Source organism: Zalophus californianus, chromosome 6 (assembly GCF_009762305.2).
Source record: "Zalophus californianus isolate mZalCal1 chromosome 6, mZalCal1.pri.v2, whole genome shotgun sequence".
NCBI lineage: Eukaryota > Metazoa > Chordata > Mammalia > Carnivora > Otariidae > Zalophus > Zalophus californianus.
In genome coordinates, this window is record NC_045600.1 from 107549230 (window position 1) to 107568978 (window position 19749).

General features: G+C 39.6%; 1 protein-coding gene across 12 annotated transcripts in view; it reads left to right on the plus strand.

Moving 5' to 3' along the window:
- The window catches only part of MAP2K5 (mitogen-activated protein kinase kinase 5), a 246134-nt gene that overhangs the window by 147597 nt on the left and 78788 nt on the right, over positions 1-19749 (plus strand). For 9 of the 12 annotated variants that reach the window (XM_027571020.2, XM_027571025.2, XM_027571023.2 and 6 more), the window contains one exon: positions 14546-14575. The exons of the other annotated variants lie outside the window; for them this stretch is intronic. In XM_027571020.2, coding sequence (XP_027426821.1) covers positions 14546-14575 — 30 coding nt within the window. The remainder of the gene's footprint in view (positions 1-14545; positions 14576-19749) is intronic. 12 annotated transcript variants of the gene reach the window in all.

Here is a 19749-nt window from a genome sequence, read left to right on the forward strand (position 1 = left end):
GAGCCCTGCATCCGGCTTCCTGCTCCTCGGCAAACCTGCTTCTCCCTTTCCCACTCCCCCTGCTTGTGTTCCCTCTCTCACTGTGTCTCTCTCTGTCAAATAAATAAATAAAAATCTTTAATAAAATAAAATAAAAAATAAAAGGAATTACCTCTTGAAATATTTCTATTTGGTTCAAAAAGGCCACTAATTAGGTTAAAGCATGGAACACAGAACATGCCGTACCTTCCACTTTCACTTCAAACTCCACTAAAAATAACCATAAAGGGATTAAAAAAAAAAAAGGCATACTACCAAAGCAAAAGGGAAAGGAGACTACAGCAACCATATTTTGGGTGTGGGGAAACAGATGGACAGTGGCAAACAACCTAGCAGTGCTGAGAATGCTGAAATCCTAAGCTAGCTGTAAAGAAAGTGACAAGCACCCCACTTCCTGTAGAACATCAAAAAGACTCAGGAATTGGTGGTACCAGCTATCTGGAACTAGACGTGAAGGTGGGACCAAAGAGAAGAGAATTATTTTTAAGTCCGTCTGACCCACAGATTCTTTGGGTAACTCAGCATGTGCACACAGTTGCCACTCCTCAACCTCAACACAAGAAGGTAGAGGTCTTTTTTGGAAAGAGTAAAATAGTGTTAGCTGGCATTGTAGAAGACTGCGTCTCGTTCCTGAAGTACAGAGGCATTAAGTGAATGATAAATGTTGAGACCTCCCAGCCTTCCTATCACACCCTGTTCTTAGGACGCTGGCAGTCAAGATTACCTTTCAGGCAGAAGAGACTTTCGCTAAGGAAATCTGACCAAGAAGTCTTAGAGATCCAGACGTTGGGGGTTCATGTTACATCATATTATGTCAGTCATCAAGCTCCACCAATGAGCATAGTGTTTTCAGCCAGATTTTTAGTGCCGTACCCTTGGCAAGACATGTGAGAAAGGCCTTTAGGACAGAGACCTAAAATAACTGGGAAAAAAAACAACTTGGAGGGCCTTGGAAACCAGGCAGTGAAGAAGAATTCAGATGAGCTCCTGTAGGATTCTCAGAGGGGTAAGAGAAAATGCTGCGTTCAGGAAACAAGAATAGGCTGCTGTAACAAAGGAACTTTCAGAGAACAACAACAACAAGCAGAGAAATGAAAATTCGAGAACCAGGTCAGGAAGTCTAATGTGAAAAACAGAAGTTTCAGGAAGAAAGAGTAGATGAAACGGGAAGAAATCACCAAAGAAAATGTTTTCATTTTAATTTTATAACGAGATAAATATTTATATGTTGTTTGAGATTGCCCTCCTCTTTAGTATTCCTATAGCAAAAAAAAAAAAAAAAAAAAACCCAAAAAACAAAACCTAACTTTTTTTTCTAAATGATATGCCAATGGTTTTGCCCAGAGAAATGGAGTTTTTACTGGGGAATGGTAAAATTTTTTAATTTTCTGTAGATACCTACAATAGAATTTTTCCCAAGGAAAATTTAGCGTAGAAAGTAAAAATAGTTGGGGTGCCTGGGTGGCACAGTCGATTAAATGTCTGACTCTTGGTTTCGGTTCAGGTCATGAGATTGAGCCCTGCATCCAACTCTGCGCAAGTGGGGAGTCTGCTTAAGGCTCTCTCTCTCTGCACCTTCCCTAAAATAAATAAACCTTTTTTTTAAGGTAAAAATAGTTGGATAGAACCACCTTTTTTTATGGAAATGGTAAAAACTGTGAACATATCCCATTTTTAACATATTGGCTTTATATATATATATACACACACACACACATATATATATATATACACACACATATATATGTGTATTTTTTTAATGGATGCTAGATAAGACTCATTAGATACCAAGAAAATGAAATGTAATTTCCATTTATAAGCAAACATAGAAAGCTCTGTGAAATGAAAAGTATTAACAAAGTGGCATAGATCACAAAGCCCAGTACCCTTGACAGAAGCCTCTGGAGAATTTTGATGAAGGGTGGGTAATTTTCATTCTATGAGAAGATTTTCAGATTCAAGGGCTGCCATCCTAATTCTTGAACTCTTAAAATGCTCAGACTTTGGATTAACTAGATACATTCGCACCACCACTTGCAATCAGTGTGATTTCGGCCCAGTCATTTTGCTACTCCCAAATGAAGATAACTTTAGAATTCATTCATTCCTCAAATATTTATTGAGCACCTTTTATGCTCCACATACTTTACGAAGTGCTTCAGGTACACTTGTAAATTAAACAGGCATGTTCCCTTTCCTTGTTGAATCTACAACATGAGGGAGGCAGACGATAAACAATAATAAACACATTTTTGAAAGCAGCAACTTTCAGTATTCTAGGCTCTTCTCTAAACACTTTCATTTAATAATAACCACCCTATAAAGTTATTTTGAGAGTAAGCCTCTCTTTGAAATAACATCCTCATCTATGTATTGGGTGGTTTTGCCAAGTGACAGAAATTATGGAACATTATCCAGACTCGGTTCCTGCCCCTAAATATGTGGAAGAACCCATCCCTGCCCCCGCCCCCTACGTAAGAACACCCAGAGACAAAGCTGTCTCTAGTGGTCCACAGCTGCGGCTTTGTTTGCTTTTCTAGCCCTTGGTGATTATGAACCTGGTCTGAGGGGTGACGGATGGCTCTGGGTACCCTATGAGCAGCTGCTGTCAGCTTCTCTAGACCATAAAACTTGGCCTTTGCTGTGCTTCACTTAAATACTGACATTTTCTCCTCTCCTTTATAATTATTGTCAAGAACATGAGTGGAAGTTGAATCTTACCATATGTTTGGTCTGCTGCTCCATCTAGTGAAACATCTTACCTGTTGATCAGAAGTTTCTGCTGAAAACCATCAGAAGGCAAAAGGATCAAAGCTGAAGGGTCCAAACAACAAGGAAATTTCAGTGGAAGACTATAGAGAAGTGGGCAGGAGTATGGTCTGGAGTCCTTGTCATGGGCCTCCTTCCCTTCCGTTGAAGAATGTTGAGAAAAAGAGCATGTAACAGTTTCCATCACTCATTCCCCTGCTCTTACTCCCCTTTCTCTAATTCTGTCTTAACTTGGTTTTTTCCATTGTCATTTTTTAAATCTAAAACTTTTTGCAACTTACTGCAAAAAGAAGCCATTAAAATAACCTTTGGGAGATGATGGATTGACTAGTTCAGTCTGCTGCAAGGTTTGTGAAGGGATCCAGCTGTCTCAGATTACCATGCCTAAATGTGCATTTTCCAAGGTTGTCAGTGATCGCAGTGAATGTGCAACTGGCAGACAAAGTGAGTGTTTCCCACTGAATGAGGCATTGTTGAGCTGGCTTTGTGCTCGGAGCTATCTGAACAACCATGAGATTGACAAAACAAGATGGAACAGGTGCTGGCAGTCCCAGCTAAGCATTTTATTATTTTGATGGATTTCAGACTGGTTTGAAAGTTTTTCCAACAGCACATGTCCAAATCATTTGTGTTTGTGTGTACACAAACACACAAACACACAATTTGGACTTTTAAAAAAACATTAAGTCAACAAAGTGTTCATGTGAAGAATAAAGAAATAAAGAGAAGGCAAAGCAAGCATTTGACAACCCATATTCAGATGTTTGAAGGATTGTCAGAAGAGGCAAGCTGCTGCTCGATGACTGGCAGGCTGAACTTTCTGAAGCTAACATGACCAAAAAAAAAAAAAAAAAAGCCCATGGTTTTCTATTCAATATAAAGAAGAAAATTCTAATGGTTAGATCCCTACATCCTTCCCTACTCCACAGTGGAATCATCCCCTTTAGGGATAAAAATGCCCCATTTACGTAGTGACTGAATAACCACATGCCATGTCTCAAGTTTTTGTTTTTTCTTTCTTAAGAAGAAATGCTTTGTAGAAGAAACAAGGATGAGGTTAGATAAGATGCAGTCATTTATTCATTAATCACTCAGAGAATTTTTATTGAGTGTCTAGTATGTGGCAAGCAGCGTTGCTAGTCACTGAGAACATGGCTGTGAATGAAACTGATAAAATCCCTTCATGGAACCGCCGTTTTAAAGAAGGTGTTTGACAACAGCAAGTCATTAGACAGAAACAAGCAGTGTTATATGATAGGAGTAACTGAGTGGTGTGTTGTGTAAATTAAGATCTCTTAAATTGAGATCTAAAAGATAAGGGCCAGTCTTCTAGTGACATCTGTCAACTCTAAATTCTGTGAGTGATAATTTAGGGAACCACGGCCACTTCCTTGAGATGTCCAGTGGTAGAAAGCACTGATCCTAGAATTGTGTCAATACTCAAATCCAGGGACCTGGAAATCAATTTAAAAATCCTCTTGAAGATCCTATAGACCATAGCACATACTTTGGTTCTGAACTGGCTAATAAAAACTTCCAACATTTTTATAGCATGTATGTAGACAATTCTTTTACACACCTTATCTTGTACTTAGAGATTAGCATGTTTTTTAACCAGAAGAGAGTCTTTAGAACTTGTTAAATCAGATCTCTCCTCGTACCAATGAGGAAGCCGGGGGCCAGGGGACGGGGGGGGGGGGGGGGGAGCCTGCCCACAGTGACAGCATGCAGCCAGTCCCATGCAGAAGAGGACTGGAATCTAGGGCTTCTGCTGTCAAGTCTGGTGCTCTGTCCTATTTTTGCAGCTGTTGACGTCTTCTTGCTCAGTGTCATTCTCACAAGAAGGGTGACAACATAACACCTTGCATATACCTAACACTTAACAAAACCACTTTATACTACTTCATTTAGGCTCCCCTACACTGTGATGGGAAATGACTGAAAAATCAGTAATTTGAGGCACCCCAAGATTGTTCCACCGTATAAGCATCAAAGCTCCCATTTTGCAAGTAAAGAAACTGAAATCTAGAGAAATTAAAGGACTTCTTTAGAAAGGTTACGTGACTAGGCCAGGCAGCGGCAGTCATGTGCCCCGACTCTGCTGCTGTCATTATGCTGTAGAGATAAGCAGATCAAGTAGTTTGGGAAGAGAAGAGAGAAATGGTAAACGTAAATGAGCAGGAAATTAGATAAAGGAAAAGACTGATTTATCGTGATTCTGCTTGTCAGTCAAGACTGCTTTTCCCAGGCTTACTACCGACACTGTGACACTGTCCCTAGAGCTGCTTCAGCGTTATCGTATTTCAGAGTGTACATGTACCATTGGTTTTCAGAAATGCTAATGCCTAGTTTATGTTTCTTTTTTTTTTTTTAAGATTTTATTTATTTATTTGACAGAGAGAGAGAAAGAGAGTACAAGCATGGGGAGCAGCAGGGAGAGAGAGAAGCAGAGTCCTGCTGAGCAGAGACCCGACGTGGGGCTCAATCCCAGGACCCTGGGACCATGACCTGAGCCGAAGGCAGACACTTAACCAACTGAGCCACCCAGGCACCCCTTAGTTTATGTTTCTAAAGAAATACAAAAATTAACCTAATCTCCAGTGTGTCTGCTCTGTTAGGAAGTGGGTAGGTGAGAATTCCATCTAATCGGTAAATATTTATGTAATGCTATTCTGTGTTGGCAGTAAGGATACCAACTTTGCCCTCAGGAGCTCCTTGACAAGTAGGTAGAAAGATAAATAAAAGTGCAATGGAAGTGCATAGGACTGGGCAGATGAGAGGGAGAGCTGACATCGATGTCAAGGAAAGCATTTCAGTTATCTGTTACTCTTAATAAGGCACCCAACATTAGTGGCTTAACATCACAACCCTTTATTTACAGGATTCTATGGGTCAGGAATCTTAGGGCTCAGCCATTAGACGCCGTATCCACAGGGGCCTCTGGTGAGGGTGCAGCCAGATGGTGGTTAAGAATGGAAGATCCAAGATAACTTCACCTGCATGCATGGCACCTTGGTGGGAGTGGCCACTCCATCTCTCTCTTTCTCTCTCCGAGGAGCAGCATACAGATGCTAGAAGTATGAGAATACTACCCGATGATGACTCCCTTGACTTTGAAATGTCTAGAAACAGAAGTGTAGAGTTGGTTGAACCAGTGGACTATACCCCAGCACTGATGTTTTCTCAGCTACTCACAGCTGCATGACTCCAGTGAGCAATTTAGAAATGGAGAAACACCCCCCCATGCCCCGCCCCATACCCAGAGCTAGGTTTGCAGGGACTGTTACCATGATTGAAGTTGTGTACTGTTAGAGGACACAGGTCAGCATTATACAAACATATTGAAAGGGTGTCATTTCTTAATTCTCACTGTGAAGATGAAAATGGTTATTGAATTAAGTACACGAGATGGATTGGAGGACAGTTAACTCCAGTCTTTTTCCCTGCTTACAACCCTTAAGTCTTTAATAAGAAATAAGCCATTTAAATTAATCATAATGCTTAAATATGTGAAAGTGATTATTCTAAGCAGTGATGTGTAAGAGGGCCTTGTCAGTTAAAACTATCAACCCGTAATACTGAAGAGTTTGTATACTATGTTCATTAAAGTAGTGCAGCGCAGAGGGGCGCCTGGGTGGCTCAGTCAAGAAAACGTCCGACTCTTGATCTCAGCTCAGGTCTTGATCTCAGGGTCATGAGTTCATGCCCTGCATCGGGCTCCGTGCTGGGTGTGGAGCCTACGTTAAAAAAAAAAAAAATTAGGTATTAGAGCATAGAAACAACCAACATGCACTGCCAGGTTGGGTAAGCTCTAGAAGACCTCACCATCAGGGAGTTTATCATAATCAACAAATGCTTATTGTCAGCCGACTGCAAAATACCATTTCTGGTATCATGGCGAACACAAAAGTATATGACTTAAGAGTCTGCCCTTAAACAAAACTCAAAATTTACCAGGCATTAGAGACACAGGAAGATGTAGAACACTAGGAAATGTCACCCAGGTAGGATGTGCTCCGCTGCCCAGTGAATGGTATGGACAGGGAGTGATAGGAATTTTGTCTTCAAAATTGTGTTCTGGGATTAACTCCCACCAGAAAAGGAGTAGTAATTCGAACCAAGTCCTGAAAGGATAGGTACCCTGGAGTTCCCTCTGTTCATCTGTTGTTACACCATCTTAGAATCCAGATAGAGAAACTACCTCCAGTATTGCATTTTGAGTTGTGCCAAAATTTGAAGTTCATTTTTTCTATTAGAAAAGTAAATTGTTTGCTTTCAGCCATCATGACCGAACGTTATCTCTTTTTAATTTAGAGTTTCTCACTGAATTTCCTTTCAGTGCACAGAACACCATCAAAAGAGACCTTTGCAGTTGTTTCTCAGTGACTTTTAGAGATTTATATTACCCAGATATTTTAATTAGCATTGTTCTGAGTAAAGATACCGGTGGAAATCAACTTGGAACAATCAGAGTGTCTTCAAAGCTACAAAAGTGGGTCTCTTCAAATAGAGAGGGTTTGTTTTCCTTTTTTTTTTTATCAACTGTTTCATATTTACTATGGCCAAGTTGAAATTATGTATTGTATTTAAACCGTAGTATTCATGCAAAAAATTATTCAAAGTTTTTGCTCCAGTGTAGTATAGATAGATTGATAGATATATACGCACACATATTCAAACGCACACAGTCCGAAAGAAAACGATGCAAGTCAAGTAGCATTGTGGGAGAGGAAGGAGAATTTATGTGTTGGGACAGCAGGGTGAGAAGGACCGAGCAACGTTTAAAGATTCAAAACAATAGCATTTAGCATGAAATCTACTTTTTATCATCCTTACCCAGCCATCAGAATGAAGAAAGACAGTGTCCAGCTGTAGCAGTAGTTTGGTAGCAGGAGAATTAGAAGTAAAGGTACTAGTGCCCGAGGGGTGGGTCATGAATTAATAATTGCTATGTGGCGGATGAGCCCGTCAGAAGAGCTGAAAATGAGGAAGTTGCCTTGCAGAGTGCTATCAATCACTCAGTGACCATAACTTCCAGTAATTAGTGTATTTTATGGGCCTTTGCTTCAGTGGCTCGAAAGCACATATGCTGCAGTCACAGCTAAACTTTGCCGGAGTAATATTCCAGGATGATTTATCCTCCTGCTGCACTGGGATATACCCCTCTATTAGGTGAAGATTGTGAACTAAGCTGCAATAAAGTGTAAGTTTAGGTACAGTTTGCCCAGGTTGAGACCTCAATGTATCATGCTTTTCAGCATCCACGGTTAGGCTACAGCAAGCAATCATTTTTAACCGTGAAACAAATAAAGCAATTAATGGAACAGCATTAGGATATTGTACTTGTGAATTACTGTTGCCCTCTCCCCATTTAAGTGTCCACTGTAATAAGCCCATTTCTAATTAAAAAAAAAAAACCACACTCTATTGGAAACATTTATTTGTAATGCTGTCTTTTCTCCACTATTATTAGTAATCTGTGGGATAGAATGGAGGACCTTCCAAATGATGGAGAAGGACTTGATTTATTTCTTTGTGTTACCATGTTTGGCCTCCTTCAGTTAAAATAAATTTACTTTTTATCCGTGGACTCGAGTGAGGATGAGTAGTTCTTTTTTAAATACTGGCACATGTTAAGAAGCCCTCCTGATGGGAGCCTCACATTTAGGCTCTTTCGACACAAAGAAAACATGTTATTTGCGAGCTCTCAGGAGCACTTAGCACTTTTGTACAGCTGTAATGAGTTATTTGTTGTGGTTCACCCACTGCACTGGAAGTCTCCGAGGCCTTTGCAGACAGGGTCCTTTGCCATTGCCAAAAACATCTGTAGAGCCCACAGTTCTTAGTGATTTAACAAGCTTTGCCACCAACCTGCAGTATGACCTTGGGTAAATTAATTAAGCTTCTGGTGCCTCCATTGGGCCATAATTCTGTTTGTGTTAAGGAAATCCTTACAGTTTATAGGAAAGTGTTATGTGAAAAGTATAAATGGAATAGGGAAGAGATATGCAGGGTCCCACTGTATTCATTGTATAGTGAAATGTTTCTGCACCACTTTTAATGGTGGCGTCCTTGCATTTCCTTAAAATAGACACCAGTGGTACGCTTATTTCTCCAAGCAGGGTGGAAAGGTGTACCTACTTTGGCGCTTTCATTACATTTATTATCCCATCTTTAATTTGCAATGTACTATAATATCACACAAGTTAAAACAATAATAGTAAAACAACCTAATTGTCTTTAATTAAAGTGAATTAGGTTTTGATTTTAATATATTTGATGTAGGGAGAACTGATAACGTGGAGGGTCCCTGAGGTTATTAGGGCATATTTCTGTTGGGCCTGATGGTGTTAGTAATAACCCTCTTCCTTATAGTTCTAGACACGAACAAATATGTCACTTCATCAGTCTCTGTTACTCGCACTTATGCCCCTCCGCAGGGGTCGCAGATTCCACAAGTTATCAGCTAATGGCGTTATACATTAAAAATTGAAGCTTTCCTCACTCCGAGGCCTTTCAAGGCTTTGTTCTTAAGCCCTAGACACTTTGGAGTGCAGCTGCAAACTATAGGCAGAAGATTAAATTAATTTGTAACTCTTTTTTTTTGGTCCTGCATTACTAAATCCTCCACATTTAATTGAAACCCTACTTCAAGACGCTTTGTGTTTCTCTGTTCTTTGTTGTCAGTTTAACCTCCAAAGCATTTTAACACTGGTAAATTGCTGTTATATCCTTTGGATTGTTTTTAAACCATTCAGTAAGGGGATAGTGAAATTGATACATGGGAAGAAAAGTCAAATCTTAGGGTAGATCTTGAGGTATTTAATATTTATTATGGTTCTTCACCAGCATAGTTTCAGATGATTTAAACTCTCTCTCTAGGACTGTGTAAATTGGTCTTGGGATGAAATCTCACCTAGGGAATTTTATGTAATCCAGTAGTTAAGTCTGATTTTTTAAAGTTTCCCAGTGTCTGAATGTTCCAAAGTGACTGCTGCATTTCTATAAAATGAAGGTTTAACTGCAGTGCACAATCTAAATGCAAGATCCTTAGATGGAAATTTAATTGTGTAAAATGTGCACCGGGTAATTACAAACAAATTTTAGAACATTTCAGACTATAAAGTCCTCCTTCAGCTAGATCACTGACTATATTGAAAATGCTTATTTTCAGTTTGCAGTTATGCCGAGAAACAGAATATGTCTAAATTAAGAATAATAAAAAAAATATCCGGGGCTCTTCAGTATAACTGTAAATTTAAAACTACTAGCACATTGTTGATATTCTAAGAAACTTAATTCACCAAAAACATATTTTGAATTTGTATTCCCCACTTGCTTTCTTGCTACAGTGTATTTTTTTCTCTTTGTCATTTGTGACTTCATGACCGTAATTATTCATGTTACCAACAGAAGCCATTTTTGTTGCTTTGTAAATAAATATCTTCTTTTTGTTAAAATACAGATGTTTCTGTCATCCAGTTGCTATGCATTTAGCAGTCGTTATGATCACACCCCCATACACATATTTATTATTTAAATTATAAAATCCAACATATTCAAATGCTGCTAACTCAAGAGTATTTCATAGATTATGATTGGACAAATCAAAGATCAATAAGATGACACTAAGGAACAGTTAGTTTTACAGTGAAATGTTAGTAGTTTACCGTTACTGAAATGTATTCCCAATGGTAAATGTTTTCAGAGCATTCTTTTTCTGCCTTTTACATAGTGAATTTCCCACAACGAACGGAGTATTTAGCAGTTTGCTGAATCTTAAGTATTTGGAATCAAAATGCACTTTTTTCTTTAACATTAAATAGAATCCTCTCCCTCCCCCATCTCTACGTCCACCACCACCCCCCCAAAATAAATAAAGCTTTTCCAAATCTTTTACAACACAGGCCGCTCCCCTCCTGGGAATGAAAAGGATGTGAGAGTCAATTGATGAATTGCTGGCGCTTATGTGCATCCACGTTTTTCAATATACTTTTTTTTTAAACTGGACTTAAGCTGCCTATATTTAAATGCTTCTTTTGTAAAGATGAAAAAAAGAGCAAAGATTTCTATTGGCTTAGTCCTAATCTGTTTGCTTTGTTGTGATTCTTTTTTTTCCCCTTTCCTTTAACTGTTAACCTATTTATAAATCTAAATCTACATACAAAGGTCATTGGTTGGCTGAACTTAAACCATTTTACTCAGTAAATTTAATTAAGAAAATACAGTGCAACTCATAAGCAAATGAGTTTTTTCCTAGTTTTAAACCAAACCACCCTCTTGAGTGCTGATTGCCTTGCCCGACCCCTGGTGATACAGAAACAGGCAAAATTAAAAAGGACATTAAAGCTTCATTAAATCTGAAACACATTTAGTACAGTGACATATCTGCAGGCCATTTCAGAGAAGATTACATACTCTCTTTTGTAAGTTTCCTAATTTATAATACCTTGACAATAAAAACTGGGGAAATGCAAGTAGATTAATAGACCAGTAGGGGTAAAAGATACAGAATGGCCCCAGGTCCGTCTGTCTCTGAAATAATTCACTCACAGCATATGTGTTCCCTCTTCCTCATAAGGGTTCAGTGTTTATTTTGACTTTTGACAGCCTCATGAGGAGCCTCTTCTTCATGCAGCCATATCTGCTAAGAGACCTTTTCCTTCCCTTCTCCTAATTGAACTTGATAAAAGGGTTCTAGGGCCTGGCTATATATTTCCTTACGTTTTGCCACAAGACAAATAGCGGGGAACAAAAACACCACAGTTACGTTAAATCTAGAACGACAGGGACGTATGTGGAAGGCAGCTTCCTCTCCCGGGGCCTTAAAATGACTGCTTCTGGTGCCAGCCTACTGGTGCCACTGCCAGTTTGCACGGTGCAGAATTGGAATCCTTGGCCTCCTGCTGGAGCAGCACAGTGGTGACAGGCTGCGAGAAAGAGGAAATGATGGTTGTACCGCTCTGGTCAAGGACAAGGAACCATCCTGTGTCCTCTGGCTCCAAAGAGGTCAGAGCTGCAAGATGCCTTAGAGCAGTTCTCCCAGGAATGTAGTTGACAGGCCTGAGATTTCGTAGGATGTCAGGAAAGTACACACAAAGCAAAGCCAGGCCCGGGAATGATGAGTTCACCAGTTCAAGCACTGTCAGCCACCTGGTTCCAAGCAGACTGGTACAGAGAGGCTCCCAGCTGACCAGCCTGCACTGAATTTTCTCTCTGTATGCATGGTGGTATCTTATAGGGTAAAGGAATGATAGCAGCCATCCTTAGTACATCGTACCAGTTATGACAGGGGCACCAAGTAGATGAGTGCACATTCCCAAGTTGACTGTAGCCTGACCTCTCCATAGAACAATAATAACTCGAGAATTTGAGGCTTTGTGTTCAAGTGGAAAGAATTCATATTTTTCATTTTATGCCACTTCTTTTTTAAGCCTTCCATTTATCATTGCTTTTTTAGTTCTTTAGCAAAAACCAGCATCCCATATTGGTACCAGCCAGCTAACTTAGATTTTTAACTGTGTGTGTCATGGGCAAGTTCTTCTGCCGGTGAGCCATGTGGACAGAATTCTTCCACGGTCCTCAGTGACACATGAACCATATACCCGAGTGAGTGACACAGGGCCTATAGAATGGCTTGAGATAAAATACTCTAAATGTCGTCTACTAGTCATTAAGTTGTTAGCTTTTTTAGATGAGAGATCCTCCTCTTGGTAGTTTGATAATTCCAAATGGAAGGATGTGCAAAACTTGTCATCCACTGATGAGTGTGATGATAGGTGACAGCTTTTCTTGAGCTGTCACTGCCGGTCAGGTCAGTGTAATGGTGCAAACGCTTAGGCTACCATTACTGCCGTGTAGACCACAGCAGCTCCCCCTGAATCAATGTGCACAATCTCGTTGGCCAGAAACACACTGTATTTACAAAATATAAGGCAAATGGATTGCCTGTATTGGGTCAGATTTAGAGTAGAGGGAATGGAGAGCTGAGTCTCTCCCTTCGTAATTTAAAACAGTGTATAGACAACAAACATAATCACATGAACCTGAAAGGGCGTTTAATTAACATCCACACTCTCTTTCCATCGTGCCATCTTGTGATGTTTTTGCTATCTGTACTTTATACTAATCCCTTGATGAATGATACTTACTAAATGAAATAATGGGAGTATAACTTTATATCTTGAAAATCAATGAACTCTGTATATAAGAATGAGTATACAAGGTAATGAAACTGACTAGGCATTGCAGAACACACATACATATATAAATATACATCCAAATGAGTGTTGGCCTTTTCAAAGTAGTCACCTTACAAAGTCATATGGTTTATTCCTATTACATTGCTTTACTCTGACTGGTTTTAGATCTTTAAAAATTAACCTCATAACCACATCTTCATGTCTGTCCTTATTAAGGAACAAAATATTTATTCTTCAAAGGTGGCTTTGGGTTTTGGTAATACCCACAGGCCATTCAAACCTTAGTCAACAAATAATTTACATGATCAAAAAGCTGACGTGTATAATTTTAAGGCCAAGATAAAATGCAATTCTAATAAAATGAAGTAGGTGTTCTTTTGTTATTTGAAATGATTCTAAAAAAAGAGTTCAGTAATGTTTCCATAGTGTCCTTGTTTTTTAAATAAATGCACAACTTCTCAAGATGTAGAAAAGCAATGTAAAACTCTGGAAAGAACACTGGATTAAGTTGCAAGGCTTAGGGTCAGGCCCCAGACTTCTCCTGATGAACTGTGTGGGAACTTCTTCAATGGGACCCTTGGGTTCTAATCTGTGAAATGGATTGATGCTCTTTTGGATTCATTCCACCTTCAAAGTTCCCTGATATAGCAATTCTACTTTGAAAGTAGTTACAAATACATATAAAGGATTTCAGGCCTGAGGTTGGGCTACATTATGAAGTTGCAAAGTTTTGCTGCTATTTTCTTTAAATATGTTATGGTACATTTGGTAAATTTTATCTTATTACTTTATATCAACTCTGTTCCTGGTTGAATCATTGTGTTTTTTAACAGGTGAGAATTCTAAGACCAAAATTAAGTGACTGGCCTAGAAACACATGGCAGTTTACAAATCAAGCAAAATTGGAAGCTCTCTAAAGATCCATGTTCCCGATTTCACTTAGACCTCTAGTTCTGACTTTGCAGCCTTGAAATAGCCACTTTTCTACTAGTGGTAGCTCTTTTTTTCCTGTGGATAGAAAATGAATGAAAAAACAAATAAATTGATGAAAATAGTGGCAAAATTTTCTGTTTCATTTGGCCCATTCCCCATTTCCTACAACAATGCCTATGTGCTTGTTACTAAAAACTCTACAGAACTGTGGGCTGGGAACAATAAAGTGTTTCCATCTTACAAGAGGAAAAGCCAGCGGTCTGCTCTGGTTTTATATCTCTGTCTAAATGAAAACTGTTGCACACAGGTAAATGTGAATAATGCCCATAGAGCTGAGAATGTTGCTGAGAGAAACCACATAATGGTAATGTTTAGTTGTTAAAATTAGAATATTTTATGAGGGGTGCAGTATTGCCCATTGAAAATGTCCATTCTAAATACAACATTTAATGTCATTACAGCAATAGTTTAGTTCCTGCATCCAGGGTTGAGAGCTTTTTATATTTGCTGGGTATAGTTCTGAAGTTTAGTACTTGTCTGTCTTAAGGAGATCTGCCCTGCATGCAAATCTATAACTAGACAAATATTATTTCCTTTCCCAGCTTGCTCTTGGGAGGTTTCCATATCCTCAGGTAAGATTGTTCATTACTGCCGTTTGCCACTGTGACATTCATTCCTATGTATGAAGGTGCAAGGAGCAATTGTGAACATTTGAGCCACATACAAATAAATCTGTCCTGTTAAATTGAAAAGTGATATCTTAAAAGAGTCATTTAGAAGTCTCTGTTGATTTTTGATTTTTTTTTAAACTCCAGATTTTTTTTTTCTCTTTGTTAAAGGTTGAAAGGCATCATCATGCTCTTCCTTTGTGTGACATTGGTGATGTTTTTCCTTATCCTAGCCCAGTGCCGTGTGCTCATACTGAGGTTAGAGAGGCACAGCCTTTTCTTGATACACTGTTTGAGCTTTTGGTTTCAGTTAAAATTATTTCAATTAAAGGGTTGAGATGAAGGGTGAAAATACCCGGTCCTAGATCATTATTTTTGCTAAGCGAATAGTCGGGTCCCCGATTTTATGGGGGTTATGATTCTGAAAATACAAATTTTTAAAAAATTTGCCCATTCCTATCCACATTTGTAAGAAAACAAACTGTCCATTATATTACCATTGCTGATGATAATCTTTATAATTTCTTTAAGATTTTTATTTAGAAGGGTGCTAGCACTTAAAATATAAAGCTGTTTTGTGGTTTGAAAATTATTCCCTGGTGTGCAGGGGGCAAAATAAGTGAAATGTCTAGAGGGATGAAAAATGCATGGATTGACTGTTTTCTTCTGGTTGGTGCTCCCTGTTTTTCTGGCATCTTGGTCTGTACAGGCCAAAGTGCCTGGAGGCATGTCTGATTTAAAGGTGGTGTTGGTCTCTGCTCTTTAAGCATCTATTAACTTGCTATTATTATGCAAATAAGTGTTGTATTACACATACTAATTTATGCATGGTTAGATTATGCAGATGCATCACAAACATGGTTATTGAATAATAGGATGGGGCTCATTCACTCTACCATCTTTATAAGCTGTTTTAAGCGAATTCTCCTGGTACCCATGTGGACATTTAAAGACCCTTCATTTGCTGAAATGTGTCTTTTGTATCCTTTTTCTTTTACAGTTAAAGCCATCAGATGAGTGGGAGAGAAATCATCTAAGTTATTAGGTTCAAGAGTGTTACACTCACTTGTCAAATTTGTAGGTTTCTTTGTTTAAACATAATCTTTTCCTTAAAGAGAAAATCTAAAATGTAATCGCTTGGCATGCATGCTAGCATTTAGTCAGATTTTAGTGTATACAGCCTTGCTGCTTAGCTCTAGGTAGCCCATCAAATTAAAATCACATTTTCAGGATTTATAGCTCATTAGAATATTTATCTTGGTAAGCCTCTAATTCTGTCAGTAATTTCTAAACAAATCACTGTTTGACCAATTTTTACAATCCCCTAAAATTTTGTAAACGCAGAGACCCTGTTACAGTGTATCTCTCAAAGAAGCCTTAGTAGAAAACTTGTAAGCCATCTCATAAAAGTGCCAGAGATTGAGAACATAGCTATATTCTTTAGATTCCTCATGTGTCGAGTAATTAACCAGTGAAATTTGGTAAGTGATGAGTCTAAGAAACGGATTGCTGTCACATTTGACAAATGAAGCATTTGGATGCTCTGGTCAGATTTGGGAAGAGGCTGTACACCTTTGCAATTCTGTTTTCTCAAATGTTTAAGTATACATTTACTTGATCAGTCAAGTGGAAGCTGGAAAATTTTAACGTGCTGGACTCCCTAGTTAGCAATAACCTTTATGCCAGAGTGGGGAGAAAGCCATATACCCTGAATCGTGATAGAATATTGTCACCAAACTGGGACTTTTATTTGAAATAATAGAAGCAGCTTTGATGCCATTAGGCTTATTTCCCAGATCTTTCAACAGAAGTTTGTGTGCTTCGTTGGCTAGAATCAGCAATGACCTTTGGTGGACTTGGCATTTATTTTACCGGTGTTGTCCGACAGACTGGAGACTGGGAAAGGGTACTGTATCGGTGTCTTTCCTGCCCTTCACTTTGTCCTGAAAGTACATGAGGAACAATGTTCATTTCATAGTATTCCAGACACTGGATTATGAATAATACCTTCTTTGTGGCCCATTGTATCTCATTTGAACCCCAAGCTACTCTGTGAGATGGCATCCCCTCATAAATGGGGCATGCGGAATGGTTGATTTGCTCAGCGTTGAACTGCAGTGGGGTTGGTTCCATGGAATCCCAAGTGCAGTAGGCAGGAGTGAATCACAGACATCATCGATTCAAACCTCTGTACCATATTTCTGGAAGCAGACATCCACACTTTGCTTGAATACCTCAAGTGATAGGAAACCCATCCAGTCAAAGCAGGGTTCTGTTTACCAAGCTAAGGACTGACTGCTTCATCCTAATTGTCACCTGCTGGTCTGGTCCTTGAACACGTGAAAGCCTTTCATAGATCCTCATGATCACATAGTTTTGCATCCCTTCTGTCCAGGGCTGGGGACAATCCCAAGACACTGCTACTTTGAACTCAAAGTCCAATCAGGGCACCAGATTTGAGCTTTTCACTAATGGCAAGTTGAGAAGACCAGGCTATGGGACAGAGCTCCGGACCAGGAGCCAAAAGATGAGAATGGGAACCCAACTCTCCCACAAACTGTGGTCACCATAGGCCTTAAATTCTTGCTTTGTAACTCCTTGGGGCTTTAGTTTCCTTAAATCTAGAATGCGGTTCCTGATACCTACCTTTCCTATCTGGTTAGAGCAAGTATGCAGATTAAATGTGCTTATGGCTCTGAAACCACTTGAAAAGTACCAAGGGCCAACCCACTGGCCCTGATGTTGGGCTGTACCACAGAACAGAATTTCTAATTGTCAACCAAAGTTCACAAAAGGATGTGCTTGGCAACCTGCCAGCCACAGCTGGAGCAGAGCATAAACTGAGCAAAGAAAAAAGCAGGGAGGAGAGGCACACTCGAAGATTTGTCCCCCACTGGCCCAGCGTCAGTGCTGCTGACAGTGTCGTTAACAGCGCCTCTTCCTACTGGCGATACAGTGTGTATCCAGTGGGGATGCATGATGAGGGAAGGGTGTCTGGAAGGTATCACGGAGAGTTGGTGGCCTGGGACCAACATAAAGATTAAAGGACTGGATTTTCGTTGAGATGATCATTCTATAGGAACTTCTTGTTTTGTGCATTAGGTTTTTACTCGTTCCTGGGAAGCACTGTCTAGTTTCCTTTCCTTTAGGCCTCAAAGTTGCATAGCCTCATTGGCATGCAGTTTAGGACTGGATAGAACAAAAGTTTAGGAGCCACTGTAAGTACACAGCCGTATCACTGCAACTTATGATAGGAACAACAGTGATGTCTTGGATCCATCTAGCACCTTTCAACATCGAGCTTCAGATCACTTCCTATTATCTGATTCAGATTGTACATCCCACCCTCAGGGGCTGTAATTCCCAGCCTCCAGGTGAGCAGACGGAGGCCTGGACACGTGAGGCCCCTTGCCTGAGGGCTGAATGGGTGCAATTAGGCCCAGGACTTGCAGGCAACTAAACCAAATGCCCGGGCTCTGTGGACTCTGAATGTGGTTGGCTGTTCATACCACTCTTCTTTGTCCCACTGAGCCCCTCCAAGGCCTCCTCCTGGTTTGCCTTCTCCACTCCAGGAGGCCTCTTATGAGGATGAGAAATGCTAAACATCAGGGGCCATGCCATGGTAGATGATGACAAGGCCATTCCCTAGAGCCCTTTTGCTTTTCCTACCATGTATTTAGCAGAGGGACAGGAGGGTCCAGAGAGCTCCAGAGCTCTCCCTGACCCCAGTGCCATTAAATTCTGGGCGCCTGTGAAGCAGTAGGATCATGAAAAATTGTGTTTTCAAATGTCTCACAACGAAAAAAGTATCTTCATTTCTTGAATAATTTAGCATTAACAGTAATCTGGAAAGAGGCGCAGGTCTGGACAAGGACTGGAGCTGTGTATAGTTAATCATGTAGATCCAAATTCAGTTGACTTAAAAAACATGACGGTGGGCAATGGTTTGTTTAATGACACCATAATTTAGGAGAAATGAAAAAGATTGCCTGCTACAAATTGTCATCCTTCATTCAAACTTTACAATAGTGCCCTGCATTAGAATGTTGGTAAGTCCATTAAGGAGACTTCTCAGGGGGTGTGTCAGCTCTGGCATTTGGAAATTTGGTGAGCAGGATGCCACAGGAAAGTGAAGGTAATACAGATACAAATGTACTTAAAGTACTTTTGTATGTATAAAAATGTTGTTCTTTTGGCTACAATTCCTGATCTTGGTTAATAAATTACATCAAAGTGACCTGAAGTTAAAAAAAGGAAAAAAATCTGAGCAAATAGTGCCCCTGGTATTGTAAAGCTTTGAATGTTTTCACACCCCATTAATTTATTACTTCTCTTTCTTCATCTTTAAATTTCATTTTTTTTTCAAAAATTCCGACTCCCCGCTGCTGCAGTGATTTTCATCTTGTTGTTAATTTTCCCTGCTCCATATGGAGCTCCAGACATTTCACCTGGAGGCTGTACTAGATTTTGTTGTAGTGATCGTACTTCCGGAGGCCAAAACTGTCATTTAGGGTTCCTGGTGCATCTGTCTGCGCCAGGCTTTTCACTGGCATGGGAGAGTGTGAATAACAAATTGGATGCACCTGAGATTCAGATGATTAGTGTGTTTTGTGAATCTCCACGACTTGTAAGCAGATAGCTCTGGGGGGGCAGGAGGGTTGTACGGCAACTGCGCGTGAATCTGTACTCACACCTTACATTTGGGGCTTCACGAGGGAAGCGCAAACGTCCCAGGCAGTCTGAGTGCAGAGAGAGTAACAAATATTTCATCCCGCCTTGTCATTGATTAGAAAAGAGCCTTTAATTTCATTTCACCCCATGTTGTGATTAATTTGCATTCTTTGTCAGAAGTTAATGGAGTTTTTTATGGTTCACTCTGAAATCCTTGAAGACATCAGACTTGATCTGATGTTTATACAACCGCCAGCGGAATTTTTTCGTTTGATTGATGGCAAGCTTGATGTTATTCCAAACGGCTTTTTAAGCTGTTTTTAAGAATTATTTGAATAAAATGCAAGCAAGATATTGTTGTAACGATCAAGATTATCTGTTAAAAATCTGCTTCAAATAACGAAGATGATAAGTGGTAAAAAGGATCAAAAACATAAGAGATTGTGAATGGCGACGTCATTTGTTAA